Raw genomic sequence first — 25153 nt, forward strand, 5'->3', positions numbered from 1 at the left:
CTCAAGTGTAACATTCTGTCAAAACTTTTACTTTCATTGGATAGATGAGACCCAAACCCAAGAATGTATGTGAAAAAATTAGCCACATGTTGTATATTTGTTTAATTCCCAGGGCTTTTTCAAAGTGTAAACTTTTTTTTGATACGCACTGTATAGAGGGGGGTATAGGGATGGAGAAGAAAAGGGAAGAGGTGAGAGATCGAGGCAGAGGATGAGTAGGGAGGGGAAATACGAAGAGAGGATAGATAGAGGGGGGGGGGTAGGGATGGAGAAGAAAAGCGAAGAGATGAGAGATCGAGGCAGAGAATGAGTAGGGAGGGGAAATAAGAAGAGATCGATCATAGAGGGGGGTAGGGATAGAGAAGAAAAGGGGAGAGATGAGTGAGGCAGAGGAGATAGATGTTGGGAGGGGAAATAAGAAGAGAGGATCATAGAGGGGGGTAGGGATGGAGAAGAAAAGGGAAGAGATGAGAGATCGAGGCAGAGGATGAGTAGGGAGGGGAAATAAGAAGAGAGGATAGATAGAGGGGGGTAGGGATGGAGAAGAAAAGGGGAGAGATGGGTGAGGCAGAGGAGATAGATGATGGGAGGGGAAACAAGAAGAGAGGATAGATAGAGGGGGTAGGGATGGAGAAGAAAAGGGAAGAGATGAGTGAGGCAGAGGAGATAGATGTTGGGAGGGGAAATAAGAAGAGAGGATAGAAAGAGGGGGGGGTAGGGATGGAGAAGAAAAGGGAAGAGATGAGAGATCGAGGCAGAGAATGAGTAGGGAGGGGAAATAAGAAGAGAGGATAGATAGAGGGGGAGGTAGGGATGGAGAAGAAAAGGGGAGAGATGAGTGAGGCAGAGGAGATAGATGTTGGGAGGGGAAATAAGAAGAGAGGATCATAGAGGGGGGGGTAGGGATGGAGAAGAAAAGGGAAGAGATGAGAGATAGAGGCAGAGGATGAGTATATAGGGAGGGGAAATAAGAAGAGAGGATAGATAGAGGGGGGAGTAGGGATGGAGAAGAAAAGGGGAGAGATGAGTGAGGCAGATGAGATAGGAGCCGGTAGGGAGGGGAAGTAAGGGCAGCAGAATAACAGGGGTCGGTGGCCAGGGGGGGGGGGGCAAGAGCCAAAAATTTCCCGGTCATACTAACCTCGTACTAGTGTGAGTGAGGGGGAGGCCTGGGGGTTGAGTGGGTCATAATGGTATGAACAGGCGCAATGGTGTAATGAGGCGACAATTTTGAGAAAGCCAGATATTGCGTATCGGGCAGAATTTATCTTTTAAAAAAAATGTTGCGAGCGAACAAAATTTTTGACATTTATAATACAAAAAAAATCAATTTTGGGATAGATTTTGACATGATATCCAGAAAATTTATTTCAATCTTCTCTCTTTCCATTCCTTTTTTTTGTGTGGTCTGTACGCCACTGTGAACAGGTTTTTTGCGGCAGTAGCGTGAAGAGTAAAATCAATAAAAAGAGGGGCGCAGTATGGCACATGTGGGGAAAATTTGTAAAAAGTCGCCAGCGAGCAAAGCAAGCTGGAAAAAAAATTAATTGCCTATTGAAATTAATTATGTTTATGTGATAGATTTTTCCATTATATTCAGCAAATAACACATTTCATTGTTTCCATTCGTTTCATTTCTATGTCTCCTATAATTTCTTTTATTTCCCCTTGGGTGTGGAACCGCCTGTGTGCCAGTGATTGAACGAAAAGCTTAATGTAGGAAGGGTTCATACAGGTGGGCGTTATAGAGCCATTTGAATGTTAGGCCTATAGATGAAGAGCCCTATACTGCGTGGGGTCTGGGACAAAGCCCTGGTAGCTTTTTTTGCATAAAATTGTGCAAGCTTATGCATAGCACAATGTTGTATGCATGCAGTCCATCTTTCTTCCCACTCTTTATTTTCAATCCTCGGCAGCCCGGTCGTGTGTTATTAAGTGTTTTTTTTTTCTTGTTCTTTGTTTTCCAAGTTGGCTTTTGACTAATTCCATTCTCCCATCATTTCCCGCTATTGTTTGAAATTTTGCCATCTTTAAATTTATTTCCCATCATGGTATTGCTTTACATAGGCCTATTTCGGAATGATTTGTTCTTTCTCAAATTATGTTCTTCTTTCGTTCCTTTTCCCGCTTTTCTTCCTTTTCCATTAAAAAATAATAATTTCTTCGTTTTCTTTTGATTTTTCCTTTCCCTTTCCTCCTTTCCTTTTCCCTTATTTCCTTCCCCCTTCCCTTTCTTCCCCTCCCTTTTCTTTTTTTTCCCCGTTTTTTTTTAATTTTCCCGGTGAAATCCGCCAGGGGGCAGTTTGCCCCCCCTGCCCCCGCCTGTTACGCCACTGTAAGGGAGGGGGGTGTTACACCCACAAAAGTAATAACTCCCACAAATGTAATAATACGCCCACAAAATAATGTAACAAGACTTTACCCACAAATGTAATAACGCCCACAAAGGTAATACTATATACTTTACCCACAAATGTAATAATGCACTTTACCCACAAATGTAATAATTTTTTATCACCCACAAATTAATATAACAATGACTTTACTCACAAACGTAATAAATTTGAAAGGATATTTTTGATGAATTTGTTCTAAAGTAAAACCCTGTAATAATGCATTCATATAGCGCAAAGGCACAAAGAATTTTTTCCTGACCGGATTATTGAAAAGAAAAAGAAGAAAGACCACACAATCTGATTAATGTTGAATAACATGGAGGTTTCTCGGGCCTAATTACAACTGGCTGGCAAAAGATATTCACTCGGAGCCAACCCATAGCTCAATTTTAATTTGATATTGTTGATTGACAAAAGTGAATGAATATGATTGACAACCTAACACTGATTCTAGGGAGGGTACCTACTGAACTTCCTTTTTCCAAATTGGAAAGATATATCACTACTTTTGCTGGCGGAAGAATTAGGGCCATTTTACTCTCTCAAGTGATGAATTTGATCCTGTCAGGTGTAGTCTTCATAAATGCTGATTTTTTTTTAAAATGAGCGGGTCGAGGTACCCTTTTCTGGGCAGATATGGAATGTCAGACATATATCCTGTCCACTGGTAGTAAACATTCAACCTTCGAATTTCCTCCTTATTTTTTAATGATTTTTTTTTAAAGTGCCACTTTAACACACGAGTCTATGTGAAATGAATTCATCCTGTGAAACCTCCTCATAGCAACATAAACACTGATGACTGAAGTCAGAGTTATCTGTGTTGCTGCCCTCTACGTTCGTTGATTGTAACTTTTTTTTTTTTTTTGATTATATATAGGCCCTATATATATATATATATATATATATGCGCGCTGCATGCTATGCTCTAGCTCTATGGTCTGACAAACTAGCTGCATGCACACTGGATTTGGGCCGACATTGCCAAAAATGAACCGACTGGGTGAGGTAGTTTTTCCTGTTAGTCGAGTTGTTGGAGAAGATGACGATTCTGATGACGCCGATACTAAATGTAGGGCACGGTGAGTGAAGAATATTGACAATGATTGACATGACTGAGGTCAATTACCGTGGCGTTACGGTACATCACTATGTACGGTACCTCAGGCGATGTTCGTGCAGGCTCCACTCCACTTCACTACCGCTACACTACGCTCCACCTACCCGAAGGTGGACCGTAGTGTAGCGGTAGTGAAGTGGAGTGGAGCCTGCATGAACATCGCCTGAGCCTGAGGTACACTACATGTAGCCTAGATCTTAAGAAGGAATTGTAAACCTAAACGAGAAATTTTTCAAAGACATAAAGCTGATGAGGAAAGAATTAAAGAAAGAATAAACCAGTTTTGTAAGAAGTACCGTACAGGGAAAGGTTTATGAACTGCTCAACGCAGGATAAATGGGATATTATAATTTGGAAAAAGAGCTGAAATCCATAATGAAGGACCATGTACCAGTAAAGTTGGCTTCTAATAATAATAGACGAGATTTACCATGGTTCACAAGAACACACAGGAGAATGTGTAGGAAATAACAAAGATTGTATAATAAAGCAAAGAGATCTGGTTTGCCCAAAGATTGGGATATCTTCAAAAAGTTTTGCAATGTAATTAGAAAAGAATTAAATAAATCTAAATCAGAGTATATCAGGGACTCAGTTTTATAATTATGAGGGGAGCAATAAAAAGCTCTCCTAGAACTTTTAAGGAGAGCGGTAGAGGAGCACTGCAAAAAGCTCTTCTTCAACATACAAGGGGAGCTTTTTGTCCAATTAACAAAACAGATGGAGGAAATATACATGTATGTACTAAGTTACAATCAACAACCAAAGGAAGGAAACAATCGAATATGCAATATTTATAATTGTTTTACAATGTATTGTAATTAGATTGTAAAACCTGTTTGAGTGAGGTTTTGACTTTGGCTAGAAGTTAAGTCACTGACAATTTTTTTTTTCGGGGGCTCCATTTTAATTTTTTTGTCAAATTTTAGGGCTAATTTTGCATTTTGGGGGCTCTTTTTAAATGCTACTTTTTTGTATTTTCAGGAATACCTGTTCACTTATTAATGAATTATTACTTTTTGTTATTAAAATATTGTATGATTTTTTAAGTTATTTTTTCATGCTTAGAATCTTGGATGTGGGTGTGTGTGGGTGTGTGGCACTGTGCGTGTGTGTGTGACTGTGAGTTGGACTTGGATATAAATGAATTCAATATCTAATTTCTACTCCGTCTATTCCAGTACAATACCCTGTACTCAGCCATGTACATGTAATAAAGGCCCACATACCCTAACTTTTCCTGAAGTTCTTTGAAAACGCAGATCTCCACGAAAATTGCATTTCTCTATGGGGGAGTCTAAATTCGGTGAGAATGTATTCATTAAGAACTTAAATATACATGACAATGAAGAAATCATCAAATTTTATTGGCAGTTTTGAATAATATACATGAAATGTAAACTCTGTCTGAAACAGAAAATCACCATCATTGAGGCCTTTACTGAGCGAATCGTCCCCCAGAGCTCTGGCAGAGAGACAGAGCTCCGACTGGCTACATGCGCCAATGTGTTCGTGCGTGAGCCTGCCGCCGCCTTCTAAAATAGATGGAGCTTTGTTTGATGATTTATTTTCTGATATTTACCTCATCCCCTAGAAAAAGAAAATAAATGATTTTTTAGTTATAATTAATACATAAGGTAACTTATTTTGGATGTTAATAGGCCGTTTTGAAAAGCAAAGCCGAATGACAACTCACCAATGCTAGGTTACTAGACTCTGAATTGTGCATTAGAAATTGCACATCGTGCGTGGTAGTCATAATGGACCCCTGTTTTTTCCCGACCGTTGCGTTGATTTTTTTTTCCATACCTGGTACCATGTGTATGGAAATACGTGGTACAGAAAAAAAGACGCAACTTCGGAATTTGAAACTGCGCTCCTCGCTATTTTCAAGGCTTATTCATGATTTTGAGTGTGGATATTGGATGATTTTTAAATGGTAAGCGGAGCTTAAACATATGGCGTTAGTGGGCCGTTGAGTTGTTATCACTCGGCAATGATTTTGGGTGATTTCGAGGGCGACTTTAGGCATTTCCGTGCAGCTCAGCGATCGCGAGGCGCGCTATTAATCGCGCTACCTAAAATGGATTAAGGCGCGCATGTAGCGCGCGATCGCTCTCGCGCGCCTTAAAATCGAGTCCCTGGTATATAACAGACAATTTACTAATGTCATTAAAAGAAAACCCAAAGGTTTTTTGGTCTATATTTGCAAAATTAAAGGTCAAGTCCACCCCATAAAATTGTTGATTTGAATCGATAGAGAAAAATCAAACAAACATAACGCTGCAAATTTCATCGAAATCGGATGTAAAATAAGAAAGTTATGACACTTTCAAGTTTCGCTTATTTTTCACAAAACAGTTAAATGCACAACTCAGCGATATGGAAATGAGAGAGTCGATGATGTCCATCACTCACTAAAGACACTATTTCTTTTGTTTTTTATTGTTTGAATAATACAATATTTCAATTTTTACAGATGTGACAATAAGGACCAACTTAACTTAACCATAAACTGTTAAAATAATGGTAATTCCACATTTTCAGGGAGAAATAAAACTTTGTTTCACTTGACAAGGAGGAGAAAATTAGAATATTTCATATTTCATATAATAAAATACAAAAGAAATAGTGAGTGGGTGACGTCATCAGTCTGCCAATTTGCATACCGACCAGGATGTGCATATAACTGTTTTGTGAAATTAAGCGAAACTTTAAAATGTCATAACTTTCTTATTTTACATCCGATTTTGATGAAATTTTAAGTGTTTTGCTTGTTGGATTTTTCTCCTTTTTTTCAAATCAACTTTTTGTTGGGGTGGACTTGTCCTTTAAAGAAAGAAAGTACTGGTATTGATGACTTTCTAATCAATAATAAGTGCTGATAAAGAGAAAGCTGTGCTTCTTAGCAAGGTATTTGTAAGCAACTTCACAAAAGAAGATGTAACAAATGTACCACTAATCTCTACTCAACTACTGGAAATACAAAAACTTGTTATTAGTGAATCTGGAGTACTTAAACAACTACAGAACATTAATCCTAACAAGGCATCTGGACCAGATGACCTTCCTCCGTGGCTCTTTAAAATGGTAGCAAATGAAATAACCCCAATTTTAACTGATATATATCAGTCCTCAATAAATGAGGGTTATGTACCTTTACAGTGGAAAAGGGCTAATATTTGTCCTACATTGTATCTTTAAAAAGGGGAAAAGTCAGATCCAAATAATTATAGAGGAGTATCATTGACTTGTATTGCTTGTAAGATCCTCGAACACATTGTACATTCCCATATTATGAAGCATTTGGAAATGCATGAAATCTTGGTTGACAACCAACATGGTTTTAGAGCAAAACGTTCTAGTACCACCCAATTAGTACTTACTATCCATGACATAACAAATGCTCTTGAGAAAGGAAAATCTGTACATATAGCTTTCCTAGACTTTGCCAAAGCGTTCGATAAGGTTCCACACGAACGACTACTGAGAAAACTCCAATCATAAGGCATTACTGGATCGCTCCTAAAGTGGGAAAGACACTTCCTCACAGGATGCTTCCAAACAGTCTTGGTCAATGGATCTCCCTCCGAGGAGTTGCCAGTGCTCTCAGGAGTGCCCCAGGGCACAGTAACCGGCCCACTAGATTTTCTTATGTACATCAATGATCTACCTGATGGCCTCCTGTCAACGACAAGGCTGTTCGCCATTGACACTTCTGGCACAAATTCTAATGACTTTCAAATCCTCCAAGACGATCTGTCAAAACTAGAAGAGTGGCAGAATAAATGGGCCATGTCCTTCAATCCAGCCAAATGTGTCATCATGAAAATACCATCCAAGGCAGTACAGATTCCTACAGAAAGAGATTACACCTTCTGTGGCCAAAACTACAAGAAGTGTCTACATGCTCTTACCTTGGTGTTGAAATGGATAACAGGATGCGCTGGGATGCCCAGATCAACAAAGTCTGCTCCAAAGCTTCCAGAGTACTCGGTTTCCTGAGAAGGAACTTTTGGTCTGCTCCCAAGGAAATAAAACAACTTTCCTACCAAACGTTGGTGAGACCAATCCTGGAATACGCCTCCCCTGCATGGGATCCCCATTACAAGAAGGATACCCAGAAAATAGAAGCCATTCAGAGAAAAGCAGCTCGTTTCTGTATGGGGAACTACAGACAAACCAGTAGTGTCACAACCAACCATGTTACGGGCCTTAGAATGGGACTCATTGGAAGACAGACGGAAATACAGTAGACTGAGCCTAATGTTCCAAATAATCAAAGGTCTTGTTGCCATCAACCCCAAAAACTTCATCCAGCAAAACACCCGGCAGACTAGAGGAAATAGTATCAAGCTCCAGCGTCTACTAGTCAAAAGGGATGCTCATAGATACAGCTTCTTCCCTCGAACTACCAAAGATTGGAACGAGTTAAACATGGACACAACATTGATAAACTCATTAGACTCTTTCAAATCCAAACTCAATCAAAAACCTAGCAAGTGACCTGCTTACTTGGTGATTTCACACACATCAATAAAGTTGGCGGAGTACAGCAAGTCTGCATATGCCGACTTAACCCAAGACAAGACAAGATCCACTCAAGCCAGGGTTCATTTAGACAATACCATCCCGCTTGTAATTGTGGGGAATCTACAGGTAGGACTATGTCTATGGTATGCCAATGCTGTACACAGCACACAATTTAAAAAAATCATTAAAATACACTTTTGTGACCAAAAATACAAATTTCGATACAGTTACAATTTATTTTTCATTAGTAACTTGGGAGTAATTTTTGTTTACACCAGAACGCTTGAAAACTTTAATTTTGGGCATATTTTTGTGTACGCCCTCTATTGGTGGAAAGTAATATGGCAAGACAATTGTCATTTTTCAATCTCTATTTTTAATTAAGAAAAAATAATTCAAAGAATCTAATTTACTAAGAGCCAAGTTATATAATGAATAGCTGTAATGAAAACTGACAGTGACAAAAAAATCAAGCATTTGTCCAAAACTAAAAAAGAAAAAGAGAAAATAAGCCAAACATTGCCAACCTTATTTCATTATTATACTAATACTAACCTCGCAATACGTGTAAGTGCACAGGGAGTAGTAACACTGTAACAGAGAACAAGGTTATTTATATCATAACCTTGTTCATGCTAGAATGAGTGATCTACTGTAGATCTAACGTTAGATCTAGTAGTAGTATGGTAGTGGATCATATTACCGAACACTTTTCATGAATTCAATCATATCAAACACATTATTCTCATAAAATTCACCAAACTTTTAACATAAATACACAATTACCTACAAAATATAAATATGTGAAAATTTTGCCGAAATTGTTTTTCCTTTTTAAATTATTAGCTTCTAATCGGACCCCTCTTCGCACGTGAAATATTTTGGTCACTTGAAAAAGGTATCGTATTACTATTACCGAACGTGTGTTTTCTATGGGAAAAGTTGAGAAAACAACAAAAACACTTAGAGCTATTTTGACCATATTATACATGTATTATTGTTAGAATATTAAGACTTTGAAAATGTGTTTTTGACCATTTTTCATCAATTTCTATTCAAGTTCTCTTTGGAAGGATGTTGCAAAATTTTTAGCGTATGAATTAATTTTCTGATGCGTATGATGCGTGCGTTCGGTAATACAAGTCTGGTCGGTAATACAATCACTCACTACAATGTATACTATTGTAGTACGTAGATCCCGGGGGGGGGGGGGGGTGCACTCGATATGCGTGGTGGTGTGTGCCGCGGAGGAGACCCCCATTTTCATATTAAATTTCTGTTCCAAGGCACAGCATTTTTTTTTTTTTGAGTAAAAGAAGAAAGAAATCTGTTCCAAAGCTTCAATATTTTTGTTACGCCGTTCCGGCCGCATTGATCCGCTACAATGAGCTGTAATTTGGGCGAAAAGCAGCCGCAGAGCGCTGTCCGACCATCGCCTCTGCGCCAGTGCACCCGGGCAAGCTGCATGCACGTATGCCATATAGGGATGCATACACTCACACGTATTGCGAGGTTAGTATGCTATAGATATCAGGGTGACCAGATGCAGACGTCCCGTATTTTGCTCCCTTGTCCCGGCGTCACGACAAACCCTTCCCGGGACGGCTATTGGCCCGTATATTTATTTAATTAATCATGTTAATACATTTAAAAGTGACGAATTTTCATCAAATAACCAACAGATGACGAAGCAGACACAACAATAAAATCTATAACTAAATTTATGCAAGTTCTGCTGTGATTTTCTTGCAAACCTAAAATACATTGCAAACTTTCGTTTTGAGTCTTGTTGTGTATGATGATGCAATGTTTCATCTCATTTTTAAGTTGACAATGTTTCACTTTGAAATTTTATTCACTTCTCAAACATTTTAGTTTTAAAAAACTTTAAAAAATATATTTAAAAAACACCAAATATCATGATTTTGTTAGATGATTGGATTGTTTGTGTTTGCTTGAAAATTGAACTTTTTTCTCTTTCGTTCTTTTCTATCCTTCTTTCTCCATCCTTCTGTCCTTCCTGCTTGCCCTTTTTGTTCCATCTATCTTTATTTGCTATCTTTCTTTCCTGATCCTTTCTCTCTGTGTTCATTTTGCTTTCTCTCCTTTCTCTTCCTGCCTTTATTAAATTTCCTCTTTTTTATTTCCTTCGGTTCTTTTCTTTCCTTAAACCTTTTTTTTTTGCTTCCTACTCCCTTCCTCTCCTTTTTCTTGTTCGTTCTTTCTCTCCTTCCATTACTTTTTTTTTTTTTTTCATTCTCTCCTCCCTGCATTATTTCCTCCCTCTCTTTCCTCCTTTCTTTCATTCTTTATTTTATTTTTCCTTCTATTCTTTTCCCTTATTCTTTCTTTCCCTCCCTTCCTTCCTTCTTTCCTTCCTTCCCTCCTTCCTCCCTACCCTTTTTCTCCTTTCTTTGTATGTTTCTTTCAAAGAATGAAGGAAACATTTTCTTTTCTTCATTCTTTCTTTCCTCCTTTCTTTCTTTCCTCCATTTTTAAAACTTTTTTTCTCTTTCTCTCCTTAATTTTGTCTTTCACACATTTACTCATCTTCCCTTCGTTTCTTTTTCTTTTTTTATAAATTCAATTCAAAGAATGACGGAAACCTTTTTCTCACTTTTATTCTTTCTTTCATCCTTTTATTCTAACTTTCTTGTATTCTTTTTTTTTTTCATTTTTCCTTCATTTTCCCCTTCATTTTTTCTTTCTTTCTTCTCAATTCATCTCTTTTCTTTCGTCTTTTCTTTCTCTCCTCCATTCTTTTGTTCACCCTCCCTTCCAATTCTTTATATTTTTTCACAAGTCTAACACACATAGCCTTCTTTGATGATCTTTTTTTTTTTATTGTCCCGTATTTCATTTTGTGAAATCTGGTCACCCTGATAGATATTATTAACTTCGCACTACAAACGTGTTTACGCAATGGATTTTAGAGTTGTCGGTTAACATCACTTCATAACACCTTAACAATAACAGGAATAATGTTAGCCGAAACTCATTCTGCTACTCACCAGGGCTTTTTCTGGTGAAAAGCATTCCATTTTCAATTGTGTAAATATTTTTTTGTATAAAAAGCACATAAAAAAGAGCAAAATCGCTTACCTCAGCCTGGAAAGTGGCTTTGCATGTCTCTTCCACGGAAATAAAAGGAAGGTTGTTGGTGGCGCTAATACAATTCACAACCTTAATTCAGCTTGTCGGTATTTTCTACATTGTAGATTCTAGATTCATTGTATGCGCAATTCCCATGATTATTCCCATGATAATTTTCGTCACTTGATAAAGAGTTGCAGCGGCACTCGAAAGCTCGTGAACTTGTAAGCTAGTGAACACTTTTTGCGAGAGTGATCACGAATTTCCTACAAAGCCAGTGAACACTTTTTGCGAGAGTGATCACGAATTTCCTTGTTGACCATAGTAGATTGCGAGACAAATGAATACCCTCTAGCGATTATTCCCATGATTGTTTGATAAAATATAGACACCAATAAATTATGCAATAACTTAAAAAACATACTTTTTATATTATTTTTGCTGATGATAATATTTTTTTGGAAAACATTCAAAGTGATGATGACAAATTTAAAAAAAAATAGAAAATTCTATGTGGGCAATTCCAAGCAAAAGTGGACATTTTCCAAATATTTATATTGGCTCTATTTCAAATCTGGATAAAATTTTTCTATCAAAGCTCATATGGGATTTCATAAACAAGGGGAACATAAAATAGCCACAAATATTTTTTCTTTAATACGCATCTCCTTATAGGAGAATCCAAACCATACAAGAAATTCTATATGGGACTACATATTTTGTTTCTTACTTACTTTCAATTCAACAGAAAACTATTGCTTGTTTTGTAAAATTTTCTTTTGGATAATCTGAAGGTCATCATTTTACATCATGTCAAAAGAAAATTTTAAAATGTACAGTAAGTCCATTTTACGTTGCCTGTGTGTGGATATTTCTGATGTCACTCTGTAACCGTCTCTCCATAACCGGGTTTGGGTTTACGTTTTAAGTCGTAATCAATGAAATAATACACAGATTTTTTACATAATGCAGCATATTAAAGCTAGAACAACATAGAAAGAGAATCCGAAAAAATTGTGATAGCAAGTTAAAGTTCACAAAGTTTGAGCAATATGTTTTCTCCTCAAATATGCATGTCCATTTTGCGTCACTCCGTAACCATGTTTATGAATACCCATTAATTCAGTGGATCAGAGATTGCAATTGACTTTGTTTATACTAGTATAATGTATTTTTAAATTCTATGTGTTTTTATACGCCCGTCTAGACGGGACGTATTAGGGTATCACGCTTGGTGTCCGTCTGTCTGTCTGTCCGTCCGTCCGTTAACTTTTCCTTGTAAATGCGATAACTTCAGTTTAACTTAACCTAGGCTCATATTATTTGGTGTGTGTGATACTAGCATACATGTACATGTAGATCCCAGGAATTCTATTGATTTTGAGGTCAGACAGTCAAAGGTCAAGTTGCCACCTTCCACTTTTCTTGCTTGACCAATAACTCCATTTTCCGCGATATACATGTAGGCAGGCGTATTATGTGCTCGCCCAAGAGACACTTGTTCTTTTATGCAGGGCCCCCTTGTAAAACTATTTACTGATAGGGCTACCCTGTTGAAATAAAATTACCGGTTAATGACTCTGGGAGTTAATTTGATTTATGCATGTATACATGGAATACATGTAGCTTCCAGTGCCTATTTGCATGCTTGAGTACCCACCTTATTAAGACTGCATGGTTCCACTGCGGGTGACACTTTTGTTTCGTACAGTGGGTCTGTGGTTGGTGTCGTGTTGTGGGTGCTCAAGCATGCCAACGGTATATTTATGTACGGTATTTTTATTTTATTAATATATTTATATATATAATTTTGATGTATTTATAGTTTGTGATTGATTATTCTTTGTTCTTATGCACTTTTTGTTATTAAGAGTCTGATGATAATTTTTGTGTCTTTTAATTGAACATGACAATAAAAATAATTGAATTGAATTGAAAAAAATAAATAAACTTCATGAAATATGGGATTTAATTTTCAAAATTTTGATTCCAAAGAGCCTATGTGGGGTTCCTAAGATTATTCGCAGTCATGTTTTTTTTGCAGCTTGCGCATACAAATGCGCCAGCCAATCATGTTCCTGTTATCATTTTCAGTTCATCATGAACTTTTAAAAGCTCCCATTGACAATGTCATTGTCATGTTTGATAATGTCATTGTCATGTTTGATAATGATTTATTATCTTTGCTTCCAGAGCTCCTGTGTTTAGATGGAATGAAAAACTTCTCAATGGTGCTAGAAAGCTGGAGTGTGAATGTCTTCTCATTGCAATTGGGCCTGTTGCATCAGGTAAGATTGCTCTTCCAGTCTCATTTAGAAACTTTAGAAAAGGGGACTGACTTTTAACAGATGTAGGCCTACATGTAGATGACATTGCTTGTGATTTTAGAACTATAAAGATTGTGTCGAACAAGAATGAAAACTTTGGAACAAGTGTGAAAACAAACAACAAAAATCTAAATATCAATAATTTTAGTGTGACAAATTTGGACAAACAATAAGAAATGGAGTGTGTGTTGCGGAGATCTTTCAGTTGGCAATGTGACCAAGATGCAGGGCTGCTAAATATCATGCAGTTCACCCCATTCTCACGTTCTCAAGCTGATCACATATATGTGACCTCTCCTGCTAAATAATAGAAAGTAAATTGTCAGAACACCTCTTGCAGTCTTGCCGGAATTGCATAATTAGATATACACTACCTACACGTACATGTAGTAACAGTGCTGACTTTGAAAATAACTATTGAATAATTCACACAAAAAACATTATTCATGTGCTAATCAAATATTATGTTCATTGACCCTACATGTAAATGACATTTGACCTTGATCATGTGACCTAAGTCTTGTGCAAGATGATCAGTGATGCTTCATTACCCTTGCACCCTGTATGTCAACATTTCATGAACTACAATGTAGATCCATAAATGCTTTAACTTATAGCAATTCAATAAAAAACCATCATGGACAAAGTTCTTTTTTTTTTACCCTTATGAAACTGGGGGGAGGGTAATATTGACCCCCCCACTCGACAAATTCCATCGCTACGCCGCCGCACAAATTTTTTTGACTGCGCCGCTTGCTAACTTTTTACTTTCAAGTCTTGCGCATCTTTTGAGACCAAATTTGCGACTCCCCGGTACGCGATTTCAAAATTACGCACCATTTTGTAAGCGCATGTCAGTCCCAAAATTGCTCAGAAACGTTATTCTGTGTACAAAGTCAATGCAAATTGTGTTTTTCAAAATGATTATTTTTCACTTTTGTTGGCTTAAATGGATATGATATTTATGATTGCAAAAGGGGTTCCCCGACAACGTTCATTAGAAAAAACAATACAAATACAAAGTAAACAAAGAAAGAGACAAAAAATACATACCGTACGAAATTAAGTATATTTTGGCAATTTTTTGTCAATATTTGTTAGAAATTATATAAAAATTGATACTACACCAAAAATTAGCATTCTTCTAGCTACTGTACATGTATATATAGAGTGAGTTCAAGGCAAAAACAAAAATAAAAACAAATTTATAGCAAATTTCATGCGCTTTAATAGGGTATTTGCATAATTAAAGGTCAAGTCCACCCCAGGAAAATGAATTGAATAAATAGAGAAAAATCAAACTAGCATAGTGCTGAAAATTTCATCAAAATCGGATGTAAAATGACATTTTTAAGTTTCGCTTATTTTTCACAAAACAGTGATATGCACTAGGTGATTCAGTTGATGATGTCCATCACTCACTATTTCTTTTGTTTTTTATTGTTTGAATTATACAATATTTCATTTTTTAAAGATTTGACAATAAGGACCAACTTGACTGAAACATATAGTATTAAACAATGCTAATTCCACATGTTCAGGGAAGAATTAATCGCTGTATCACTTGACAATGAGGAGAAAATTAGAATATTTCATATTTCATATACAGTCAGACCGCAGGTCCCTATGCTAATGAGCAAAAAGGCCAGATTCATCCAAATCATCTCGTGGCTGAATCATCCTTCTTGCAAAATCTCATGATTCGTGAGACTTTCTTTCTCTAAGAATTTACCTGTTTTAACCTCAAGTTAAATTAAATATTATTGCACCATCAGATAGAGTATATGTTACTCTTTCATATCATTGGTCATTTATTTTGTATACAATATTTTGTTAAATAAAAGTACATTTCTGGCCTGAAAATGTGCCTCAAAACTGAATTTTCTTCCTCTGTTTTCTTTTGCAAATTGTGCAAAACTTTTTATTTTGAGCCTCAATGATATCTATATCACCATAAAGCTGAACTTCTGTATTTTCTCACAATGCCACTCTTGATATGCGGCACCTTTTAATCGGGTCAAGATCATACTTCCCACCAAGGTACAAGACGAGATTTCTGAAATTTTGTACTTGCATGAAATCCAGAGTTCTGATTGGCTGGATAAGGTTCACAGAACAACAGGCGCGGGGTATTTGAGGAGATTACCACATACATGTAGGAAGTGTGACCTTCCCATGAACCCAGGCACTGGAACCGTTGGAATTTGCCAGTGTGTGGTCCCTTTGACCAATCAGAGTGCAGTATTCTTGTTTTCAAGCTGCTTTATGTACTTGGCCAATGAAAAGTGTGATCTTGACCCGATTAAACCAATTCTTATTTTGAAACCTATACCATTTTAAAGCATACATATTCAGCTTTATCATGATCTAAAAAATCATTTGGGCTCAAACAAAAATAAAGTGTGAAAATAGCAGCTTTTGTCAGGTGAAAATAATTATTTTGTAGCATATTTTAGATCAAAATTTTAACCTATATTACAAAATCTTTGAATAAATTCAAACACATGACCTGAAAGAATAGTTCTTCTTCTTTACAATGATACCAAATTCATTAAATTCGATGCACAATTAGAGCAGCAATGGCCGAATGAAAAGAGGTGTTTTGGTCCGCATCAAGCTCATTAAATATGCAAATCATCTCAAGTCATGAATATCACTTGGATGAAAGAAGCCACTTTCTTGGGACCTGCCGTCTGACTGTATAATAAAATACAAAAGAAATAGTGAGTGGATGACGTCATCAGTCTCCTCATTTGCATACCAACCAGGATGTGCATATAATTGTTTTGTGAAATCAAGCGAAACTTTTAAATGTCATAACTTATTTTACATCCAATTTTGATGAAATTTTCAGTGTTATGCTTGTTGGATTTTCTCTTTTTATTCAAATCAACTCTTTGTTGGGGTGGACTTGTCCTTTAAGTAATAAAAAATATGTAAGCAATTAATTTTTTCAAAATTTTACTACACAGTAAGTCTTGCAGTTTATATCCGGCTCTGCTCGCATGCAAATTTTTGTGGCAATCACGCAATCAGCGGCCGAGATCGGAGCTCCCCCCCCCCCCCCCCCCCCCCCCGTATATACTGGTCAGAAATTACCTTTGACCATGGTAACGTGACCTGTAACCTATCCAGGATGTTCATAATACTTGATTACTCTTACATGTATGTACATGTACCGGTATATGATAATGATAATAATGATAATAGTATACCCAGGGTACATGTAGCTACTTCAGTTCAAGAAACTGTTCTCCCAGCGGGCCCTGCTATTGTCACCCTGCTGGCTTTAGCTTGGCTACCTGGGTGCTCAAGCATTCAAGGATTTTCTTCCTACCAGGTACCCATTCACCTTTATACCAAGGTCGAGTCTTGAGTGCCGCAGCACTACATTGTAGTTTCATGAACTATGTTCATACTTTTGACATTTCAAAAACTTCACCTTGGTTCAGATTTCAATGTTGACGATGCCGTTGCCGTTAAAAGTGGTGCCTATATTCTTGCTCCGATATTCAGGAAAGACAAAAATTACTACCCTCTGAGGCCAGACTCATAAGTATAGGGCATTCATCCTTCCTTTTGTTAATGTTTACTATACCATTCAGTGCATAATTATGTTATCTATGATGTTTTGTTGTAGGTTTTATAGATAGTTTATTTGGCTCTGAGGAGAGAGAGACTCTGTGTAGTATATCATGTGAAAGAGATGATAAACAGACTAGGAAACATGCATCTGAGTCATCTTCTATCATATGGAGGTAAGATGTATATTTCACATTGAATCCCTTGGACATGTAGATATTAGTCTCTTAACCGTAATGAGAAGGGGGGGGGGTGCTGATTCAGCCCCCCCCTCGGTATTTTTCGCGATAAATCTGCACAATTTTTTTTTAACGCATCGCTCCCTAACGTATCACTTTTAAGTCTCATGCAACTTTAGAGATAAAAATTGCGTCCGCCAGGTACGCGATTCCGAAATTACGCAACATTTCGTACACGGAAGTGCATGCAGACCCAAAATTGCTCAAAAAACATTAATTTGTGTACAAATCCAATGCAAATAGTGTTTTTTTTTAAAGCCAAAATTCATAAATCTATAATTATTTTTGATTTTGATGATTAAAATCAATTCTTTTCATCTTGTTTATGGTGAAAAGAAAGTCCCTGACAATTTTCATTGAAAAAATTGAAAAAGAACAAAAAGTCGAAAACAAAGAAATACATATTTATAGAAAACACTGAAAAAAATAAAATAAATGTGATGTTGACATTTTTTAAAGTAAATTTGATCAGATTCCTTTAAAGATTCTGTTAACCAAAAATTCGAATTTTAGGGGTATTTTCTAGTTAATTATCTAGAACAAACTTTTTTAATTTTACACATAAATTAGCATAATTAATAGCAATGAGATTTTTCGCAGAATTTGATCTTATCCATTAGATTTGTATGCCATACGTAGGTAACGTGTGTGCCAATCTTTGTAACGATTGACGGCTGAGGTCATAAGGGGGGGGGGGGCTGAATCTAGGCATCGAAATAGCCCAGTCTACAATGTTGTATGTAATAGGGTTAAACCCAATCAGACCAGAGGCCCATTTATTGTATCCCTGTCGTAACAGTGACTATGATGGTAACAGGGCTCAGCAGCCAATCACAATTAAGATTCTAATGGAAAACAGCAAATTTATAGTTCTTTATGGAACAGGAATTAGCATTGGATGAGATAGTCTTTAGTTTTTTTTTCCAAATCATGTACTGCAAGTTTTTCTGTTTGAGACAATAAGGTTTTATACACTACAGACAATCTGTGAAAGGCTCATCTCCTGAATGGAGGTAGTTCTGCAAATACAGGTGAAATTAGGAGACAAAATGTGTTCGTCTACAGCTTGTGTCAAACAGAATGTGCTTTGTGTCCTTTGTATTGAAATAATGTATTGAAATAATGGAAGACATACTCAGAGAATCCTGTTCTGTCCAAACCAATTTTGGAATTTTTAGGGTGCCAATTGTTTGATAGAGTTCACTACTATTTTTGTCACATGTCAGGTTATATTTGTTGCTGTTTTTGTTTGTAGACGGAAGGGAAGAACTTTGTTAGCCTTGTGTCAATGCAGAGAAACTATCTCAACCCAACAAACACATTCATGGGTGCATCAGGTAAGAATAGACTTTGCATCATACATGTAAGGGGGGGGGGTGCTCTCAGGAGGCATACTTACATGGGCGATTCCACACTAGAACTTCAAAAATATCATAAATTTCAACATGCTTTCAATAAGTCATAAGTAGCGTAATATTTTTCTATGATACCTAAATTTTATGAAAATTATGGGTTTTAACCAAAAGTGAAGTCAGATATATATTTTTTTGGGGGGAAACAATGGCATTTTCAATTTTCAATAATTTTGCTAAATAAATAGTCAAGTACAAATACTGCCTGAAACGATTATTGGTAAAGCAAGAGAAGATTGAAAATATTGCGAGTCAATGGAATAATGTATCATTGATGGTTCCAAATAATATCTACAACATTTTCATGATCCATAATAGGGGCAGCCCTGATTTTTCTGAACCTATTTTTGGACAATGTCCTGTACGACACATGAAAATGCAAAAGTTTTTCCTACAATTTTATTTTTGATGATGTAATTTCACGATATCAGTTTCTCTATCTTTGACCCATGGGTGATCGATTTATCCCATAAGGATCTAATTACTGCCCTTCATTTTTCAATAATTGTCCTATTAAAAGTTGTCCCGTACGACACACAATATTATACTGCATCTAATTGCAGGATTTGGATTCAGAAACTATAAATAGTAGGCCTATTTTAATTTAAGTAATTGATTTGACATAAAGTGAACTGAAAAAGTACTTTATTTATCAACATAGAACATGAAATAGGTGATTCTAACCATTTTAATTGACTTTATGTAGGCGTATTCTCTTGTGAATCCCTTCAGCTAAACTGGTGATTTTCACTGGTCAGAGCAGTTAATTTCTTTGTCATTGAGCATGAAAAGAAAACATTAATAATTGATTCACCCTAGCCTGGAAGATGACTTCCTCTTGCATGCTAATGTGAAATTATTATAAGATGTAAAAAAAAAATATTTACATAACAATCATCTATGTGGACTTTTCTTGATGATCACTAATTTTTTTATATACAGTATTGAAACTCCTTACTTTTTTAAGTTGTGAAAAAAAATCTGGAAAATAAGACAAACCATGTTGTTCAAATCATATGGTTTCATGAAATGCAGAAAGGTTTGAAAAAGTAGAATCGCATTTCTTTAGAAAAAAAATATTTTGTAGAATTTCAAGTGACAGTTGTGACATATCATGTATATATACATTTTATATGAAAAAAAATCATAAAATTTTTGCCCCATAATTTACACAAACAGTTTCATTCATTCATTGTTTAAATAGTGTATTGGAAATCATCAATTGATTCACTAAAATATAACTTCACACAAAACCTCAAGTTTTTCAGCTGGTAAAAATGCTGTGAACCATTGTACATTTCCCATCATGAAAAAAATGATGATATATTGCTCCCGATTGTATACATGTATATTGAGGTTAATTAATTATATTGTCCTGACTGACTACTTATTAATAGGCTTTTCATTAAAAAGGAAGAATTTAGGGGCAATGCTCCCCTTCTAATTGATAAAAAGTTCATTGTTTTATTCAGGCTGTCCAATACAACACGCAAGTGCCTGTTCAACACACAAGTGTCCCGTACGACACACAGGTGTCCCGTACGACACACAGGTGTCCCGTACGACACAATATTTTATTTATGATATATTGACAGAAATATTCAGCCAAAAGCGGTTTCTAACATAATGAATGTATTAAGTTTGATAGGATTATCATTATCATCAGCCAAATAAAGTGATTGAAGAAGTCAAAGAGACATAAAGTAGGAAAGTTTGGCTTCAATTTAGAGATGTCCCGTACGACACATTTTGAGTGTCCCGTATGCCACAATGTTCTCAAAAATTGTAATTTGCTTTATTTATTCATGAATGTTTATTTTGCTATCTTTCATAGATGCGTTTGTTCTTGGGTAATTGAATATCAATTTAAGTTTGGTTTCTATGAAAATTATCTGTTCAACTCACAGACTTTAGAGTACAAACTTGAGGTTTCTAAAAAAGCCACTTTTCTGCGTCCGTACGACACATTACTATTTTAAATCTGTATTATACAGGATGTGAATTCAAGTCATGTTAAGTCTTGGTTTTCCGAACACTCTGGTAGTACTTGATGATCACATTTAGTTACTGGAATATTTTTTGTTTTTCTTGTAAAAAAACTGTCAAATGTTCTCTAAATGTCCCGTACGACACGTATGGAATCACCCACATGTAGCTTGAAATAGCATACTCAAGTACTGTCAATTTGGTCTCAAAAGTGGAAACACAAAGTCAGAAAATGTTTTGGCGAAACCTTTTCAAAATTAAGACTTATTTATTGTGTGATGTATCAAACCTGGGGAGGGGGGGGGGGTGGCTATAGGTACCTGAGTTAACCTTTTGGATTCTGAAATTATACAGAAACTACCCTGATCCAGTAGAATGTAAATCATGCAGGGGTGTGAGAGTTCAGATTTTTTTTTTTTTTAATTTTCAGCTTAAGTTCAGCTTATTTTTGGCTTTCCTCTGTGCAAAAAGTATGGGAGCTCTTTCTTTTTCAGACTTTTTGAACACTCTTCAGCTTTTTCGGATTTTTTTATTTGTGACCACTCACACCCCTGATCATGTAGGTACTGATGTTTTTGTCAAAATGTGTTTTTAAAGTTGAAAATATTATAGAGATTTGCCATCATGACATTGCTAGAGTAAGGCACTACATGTGTAAATATCCCAGTAATGTAATGCTAATATGATATTTCAAAATGCTTTGGAAAGTTACATGATTTAGTTGAATTTGTAATCAGCAGTGTTAGGATTTACATTATTGAGCACATTATATTATTATCCTATATGCTTTATATGTCACATCAAAACAAAGTTTAGTTGATATTAGAGGGATTTTATCACTTTCAAGCTCGTTTCATTCAATTATTTCAGCTATTTTCAACAGCCAAGCCTTCTACAGTAATGATCCTAAGCAGTCATAGAGTCGGAGAACTAAAAACTGATTTGGATCTACTTTCTAGAGGGGATAGTTATCCATTATTCTCCCTTCGATCATCACCTCTTACAACCAGACCGTGCTGTCCATATCTAGAGCCTCCTAACACTGTAGGTGGACTAGGAGCAGAAGGTAAGCAATATCTATGTATCCATTGTTTTATGTCATCACCTCTTACAACCAGACCGTGCTGTCCATATCTAGAGCCTCCTAACACTGTAGGTGGACTAGGAGCAGAAGGTAAGCAATATCTATGTATCCATTGTTTTATGTCATCACCTCTTACAACCAGTGAGTTCTGTCCGTATCTAGAGCCTCCTAACACTGTAGGTGGACTAGGAGCAGAAGGTAAGCAATATCTATGTATCCATTGTTTTATGTCATCACCTCTTACAACCAGACCGTGCTGTCCATATCTAGAGCCTCCTAACACTGTAGGTGGACTAGGAGCAGAAGGTAAGCAATATCTATGTATCCATTGTTTTATGTCATCACCTCTTACAACCAGTGAGTGCTGTCCATATCTAGAGCCTCCTAACACTGTAGGTGGACTAGGAGCAGAAGGTAAGCAATATCTATGTATCCATTGTTTTATGTCATCACCACTTACAACCAGTGAGTTCTGTCCGTATCTAGAGCCTCCTAACACTGTAGGTGGACTAGGTGCAGAAGGTAAGCAATATCTATGTATCCATTGTTTTATGTCATCACCTCTTACAACCAGTGAGTGCTGTCCATATCTAGAGCCTCCTAACACTGTAGGTGGACTAGGAGCAGAAGGTAAGCAATATCTATGTATCCATTGTTTTATGTCATCACCACTTACAACCAGTGAGTTCTGTCCGTATCTAGAGCCTCCTAACACTGTAGGTGGACTAGGAGCAGAAGGGAAGCAATATCTATGTATCCATTGTTTTATGTCATCACCTCTTACAACCAGTGAGTTCTGTCCGTATCTAGAGCCTCCTAACACTGTAGGTGGACTAGGAGCAGAAGGTAAGCAATATCTATGTATCCATTGTTTTATGTCATCACCTCTTACTACCAGTGAGTTCTGTCCGTATCTAGAGCCTCCTTACACTGTAGGTGGACTAGGAGCGGAAGGTAAGCAATATCTATGTATCCATTGTTTTATGTCATCACCTCTTACAACCAGTGAGTTCTGTCCGTATCTAGAGCCTCCTTACACTGTAGGTGGACTAGGAGCAGAAGGTAAGCAATATCTATGTATCCATTGTTTTATGTCATCACCTCTTACAACATGTGAGTTCTGTCCGTATCTAGAGCCTCCTTACACTGTAGGTGGACTAGGAGCAGAAGGTAAGCAATATCTATGTATCCATTGTTTTATGTCATCACCTCTTACAACCAGTGAGTGCTGTCCATATCTAGAGCCTCCTTACACTGTAGGTGGACTAGGAGCAGAAGGTAAGCAATATCTATGTATCCATTGTTTTATGTCATCACCACTTACAACCAGTGAGTTCTGTCCGTATCTAGAGCCTCCTAACACTGTAGGTGGACTAGGAGCAGAAGGTAAGCAATATCTATGTATCCATTGTTTTATGTCATCACCACTTACAACCAGTGAGTTCTGTCCGTATCTAGAGCCTCCTAACACTGTAGGTGGACTAGGAGCAGAAGGTAAGCAATATCTATGTATCCATTGTTTTATGTCATCACCACTTACAACCAGTGAGTTCTGTCCGTATCTAGAGCCTCCTAACACTGTAGGTGGACTAGGAGCAGAAGGTAAGCAATATCTATGTATCCATTGTTTTATGTCATCACCTCTTACAACCAGTGAGTTCTGTCCGTATCAGAGCCTCCTTACACTGTAGGTGGACTAGGAGCAGAAGGTAAGCAATATCTATGTATCCATTGTTTTATGTCATCACCTCTTACAACCAGTGAGTTCTGTCCGTATCTAGAGCCTCCTAACACTGTAGGTGGACTAGGAGCAGAAGGTAAGCAATATCTATGTATCCATTGTTTTATGTCATCACCTCTTACAACCAGTGAGTTCTGTCCGTATCTAGAGCCTCCTTACACTGTAGGTGGACTAGGAGCAGAAGGTAAGCAATATCTATGTATCCATTGTTTTATGTCATCACCTCTTACAACCAGTGAGTTCTGTCCGTATCTAGAGCCTCCTTACACTGTAGGTGGACAAGGAGCAGAAGGTAACCAATATCTATGTACTTATATCTATAATTATATTGGTTAAATCTTGACAATAATGAAAGGAAAATTGCCTTCAAATGCTTACCTATAAAAAGCTTGGACAGTGGGAATAGTCTGAATACTATTACTGATAATAGAGAAAATAATTTAGCACATGAAAGGGTTGAACGGTAGTGCATTCCCAGGGAATAATGTTTTAATACGCCTGTCCTAGATGTGACGTATTATGGTATCGGTGTAAGTCCATTTGTCCTTCCGTCTGTCCGTCAGTTAAGTTTTCCTTGTAAACGTGATAACTGCAGTTTGACTTAACCTAGGCTCATATAATTCGGTGTGTATGATACTAGCATGGATCCCAGGAAGCCTATTGATTTTGAGGTACAAAGGTCAAGGTCACCCTAACATGTTTTCATCTTACCCTTCTGTAGTCCTTGGAAACGCGATAACTTTAATTTAACTTAACCTAGGCTGATATGATACTATTTTCTCGGCAATTCTTTTGATTTTGAGGTCAGATGTTCAAAGGTGAAGTCGCCACCTTCCACTTTTCTTGCTTGACCAATAACTCCATTTTCCACTCTACTGGTAGGTGTGTTATGTGCTCACTTTAGTGACACTCTTTTTTTGGTTGTAAGAGAAAAGCTCTCATGTTCTGTCCATTCCTGTGTATAGATTTGCTACATTCAGCCCCCCCCCCCCCAAAAAAAAAAGTCAATTTAAAGAATTTTTATGTAGCAGTCTTTAAGGGATGCTCCGGACTGAAAATATTTATTTCTAAATATAAATAGGGTAAAATTCACAGGGCAAAATGCTGAAAATTTCATCAAAATCAGATAACAAATAACGAAGATATTGAATTTTAAAGATTTGCATTATTCCGGTGAAACAGATCTGGGCATGTCTTCATGAATATTCATTAGGCTAGCTGATGATGTCACATCCCCACTCTCCTTTTTCTTATGTTATTACATGAAATCATTGTTTCATTTTTTCGTAAATGATGTGTCTCCACTACTGCACTTCATCAATTGTCAATCCAATAAAAATAGTTCTTGGTAGAAAAATTTTGAATAAACCCAATTTCATATAATGAAATACAAAAAGAACAAGCGGGGATATGACATCATCAGCCCACCTAGTGAATATTCATGAAGACATGCCTAGAATTGTTTCATAATAATAATACAAATCTTAAAAATTCAATAACTTCGTTATTTGTTATCCGATTTTGAGCAAATTTTCAGCAATTCGCTCTGTGAATTTTACTTCATTTTTTTAGATAAAAATATCTTCAGCCTGGAGCATCCCTTTGAAAAATGTCGAATTTTGATGCAATACCAAGAAAAT

At 36.7% G+C, this 25153-nt stretch overlaps 1 protein-coding gene across 1 annotated transcript; it reads left to right on the forward strand.

Annotated features, from left to right (window-relative positions):
- The first annotated feature begins 3313 nt into the window (after positions 1 to 3313).
- On the forward strand, positions 3314 to 24506 carry LOC129259745 (uncharacterized). Its single transcript, XM_064098032.1, has 5 exons — positions 3314 to 3478; positions 13336 to 13430; positions 17110 to 17227; positions 18546 to 18627; positions 21559 to 24506. The coding sequence occupies exons 1-5, from the start codon at positions 3354 to 3356 to the stop codon at positions 23461 to 23463; spliced, it is 2325 nt and encodes a 774-aa protein (XP_063954102.1). The 5' UTR covers positions 3314 to 3353; the 3' UTR covers positions 23464 to 24506.
- Positions 24507 to 25153: the final 647 nt, after the last annotated feature.

This window comes from Lytechinus pictus, chromosome 4 (genome assembly GCF_037042905.1).
Source record: "Lytechinus pictus isolate F3 Inbred chromosome 4, Lp3.0, whole genome shotgun sequence".
NCBI classification, from domain to species: Eukaryota; Metazoa; Echinodermata; class Echinoidea; order Temnopleuroida; family Toxopneustidae; genus Lytechinus; species Lytechinus pictus.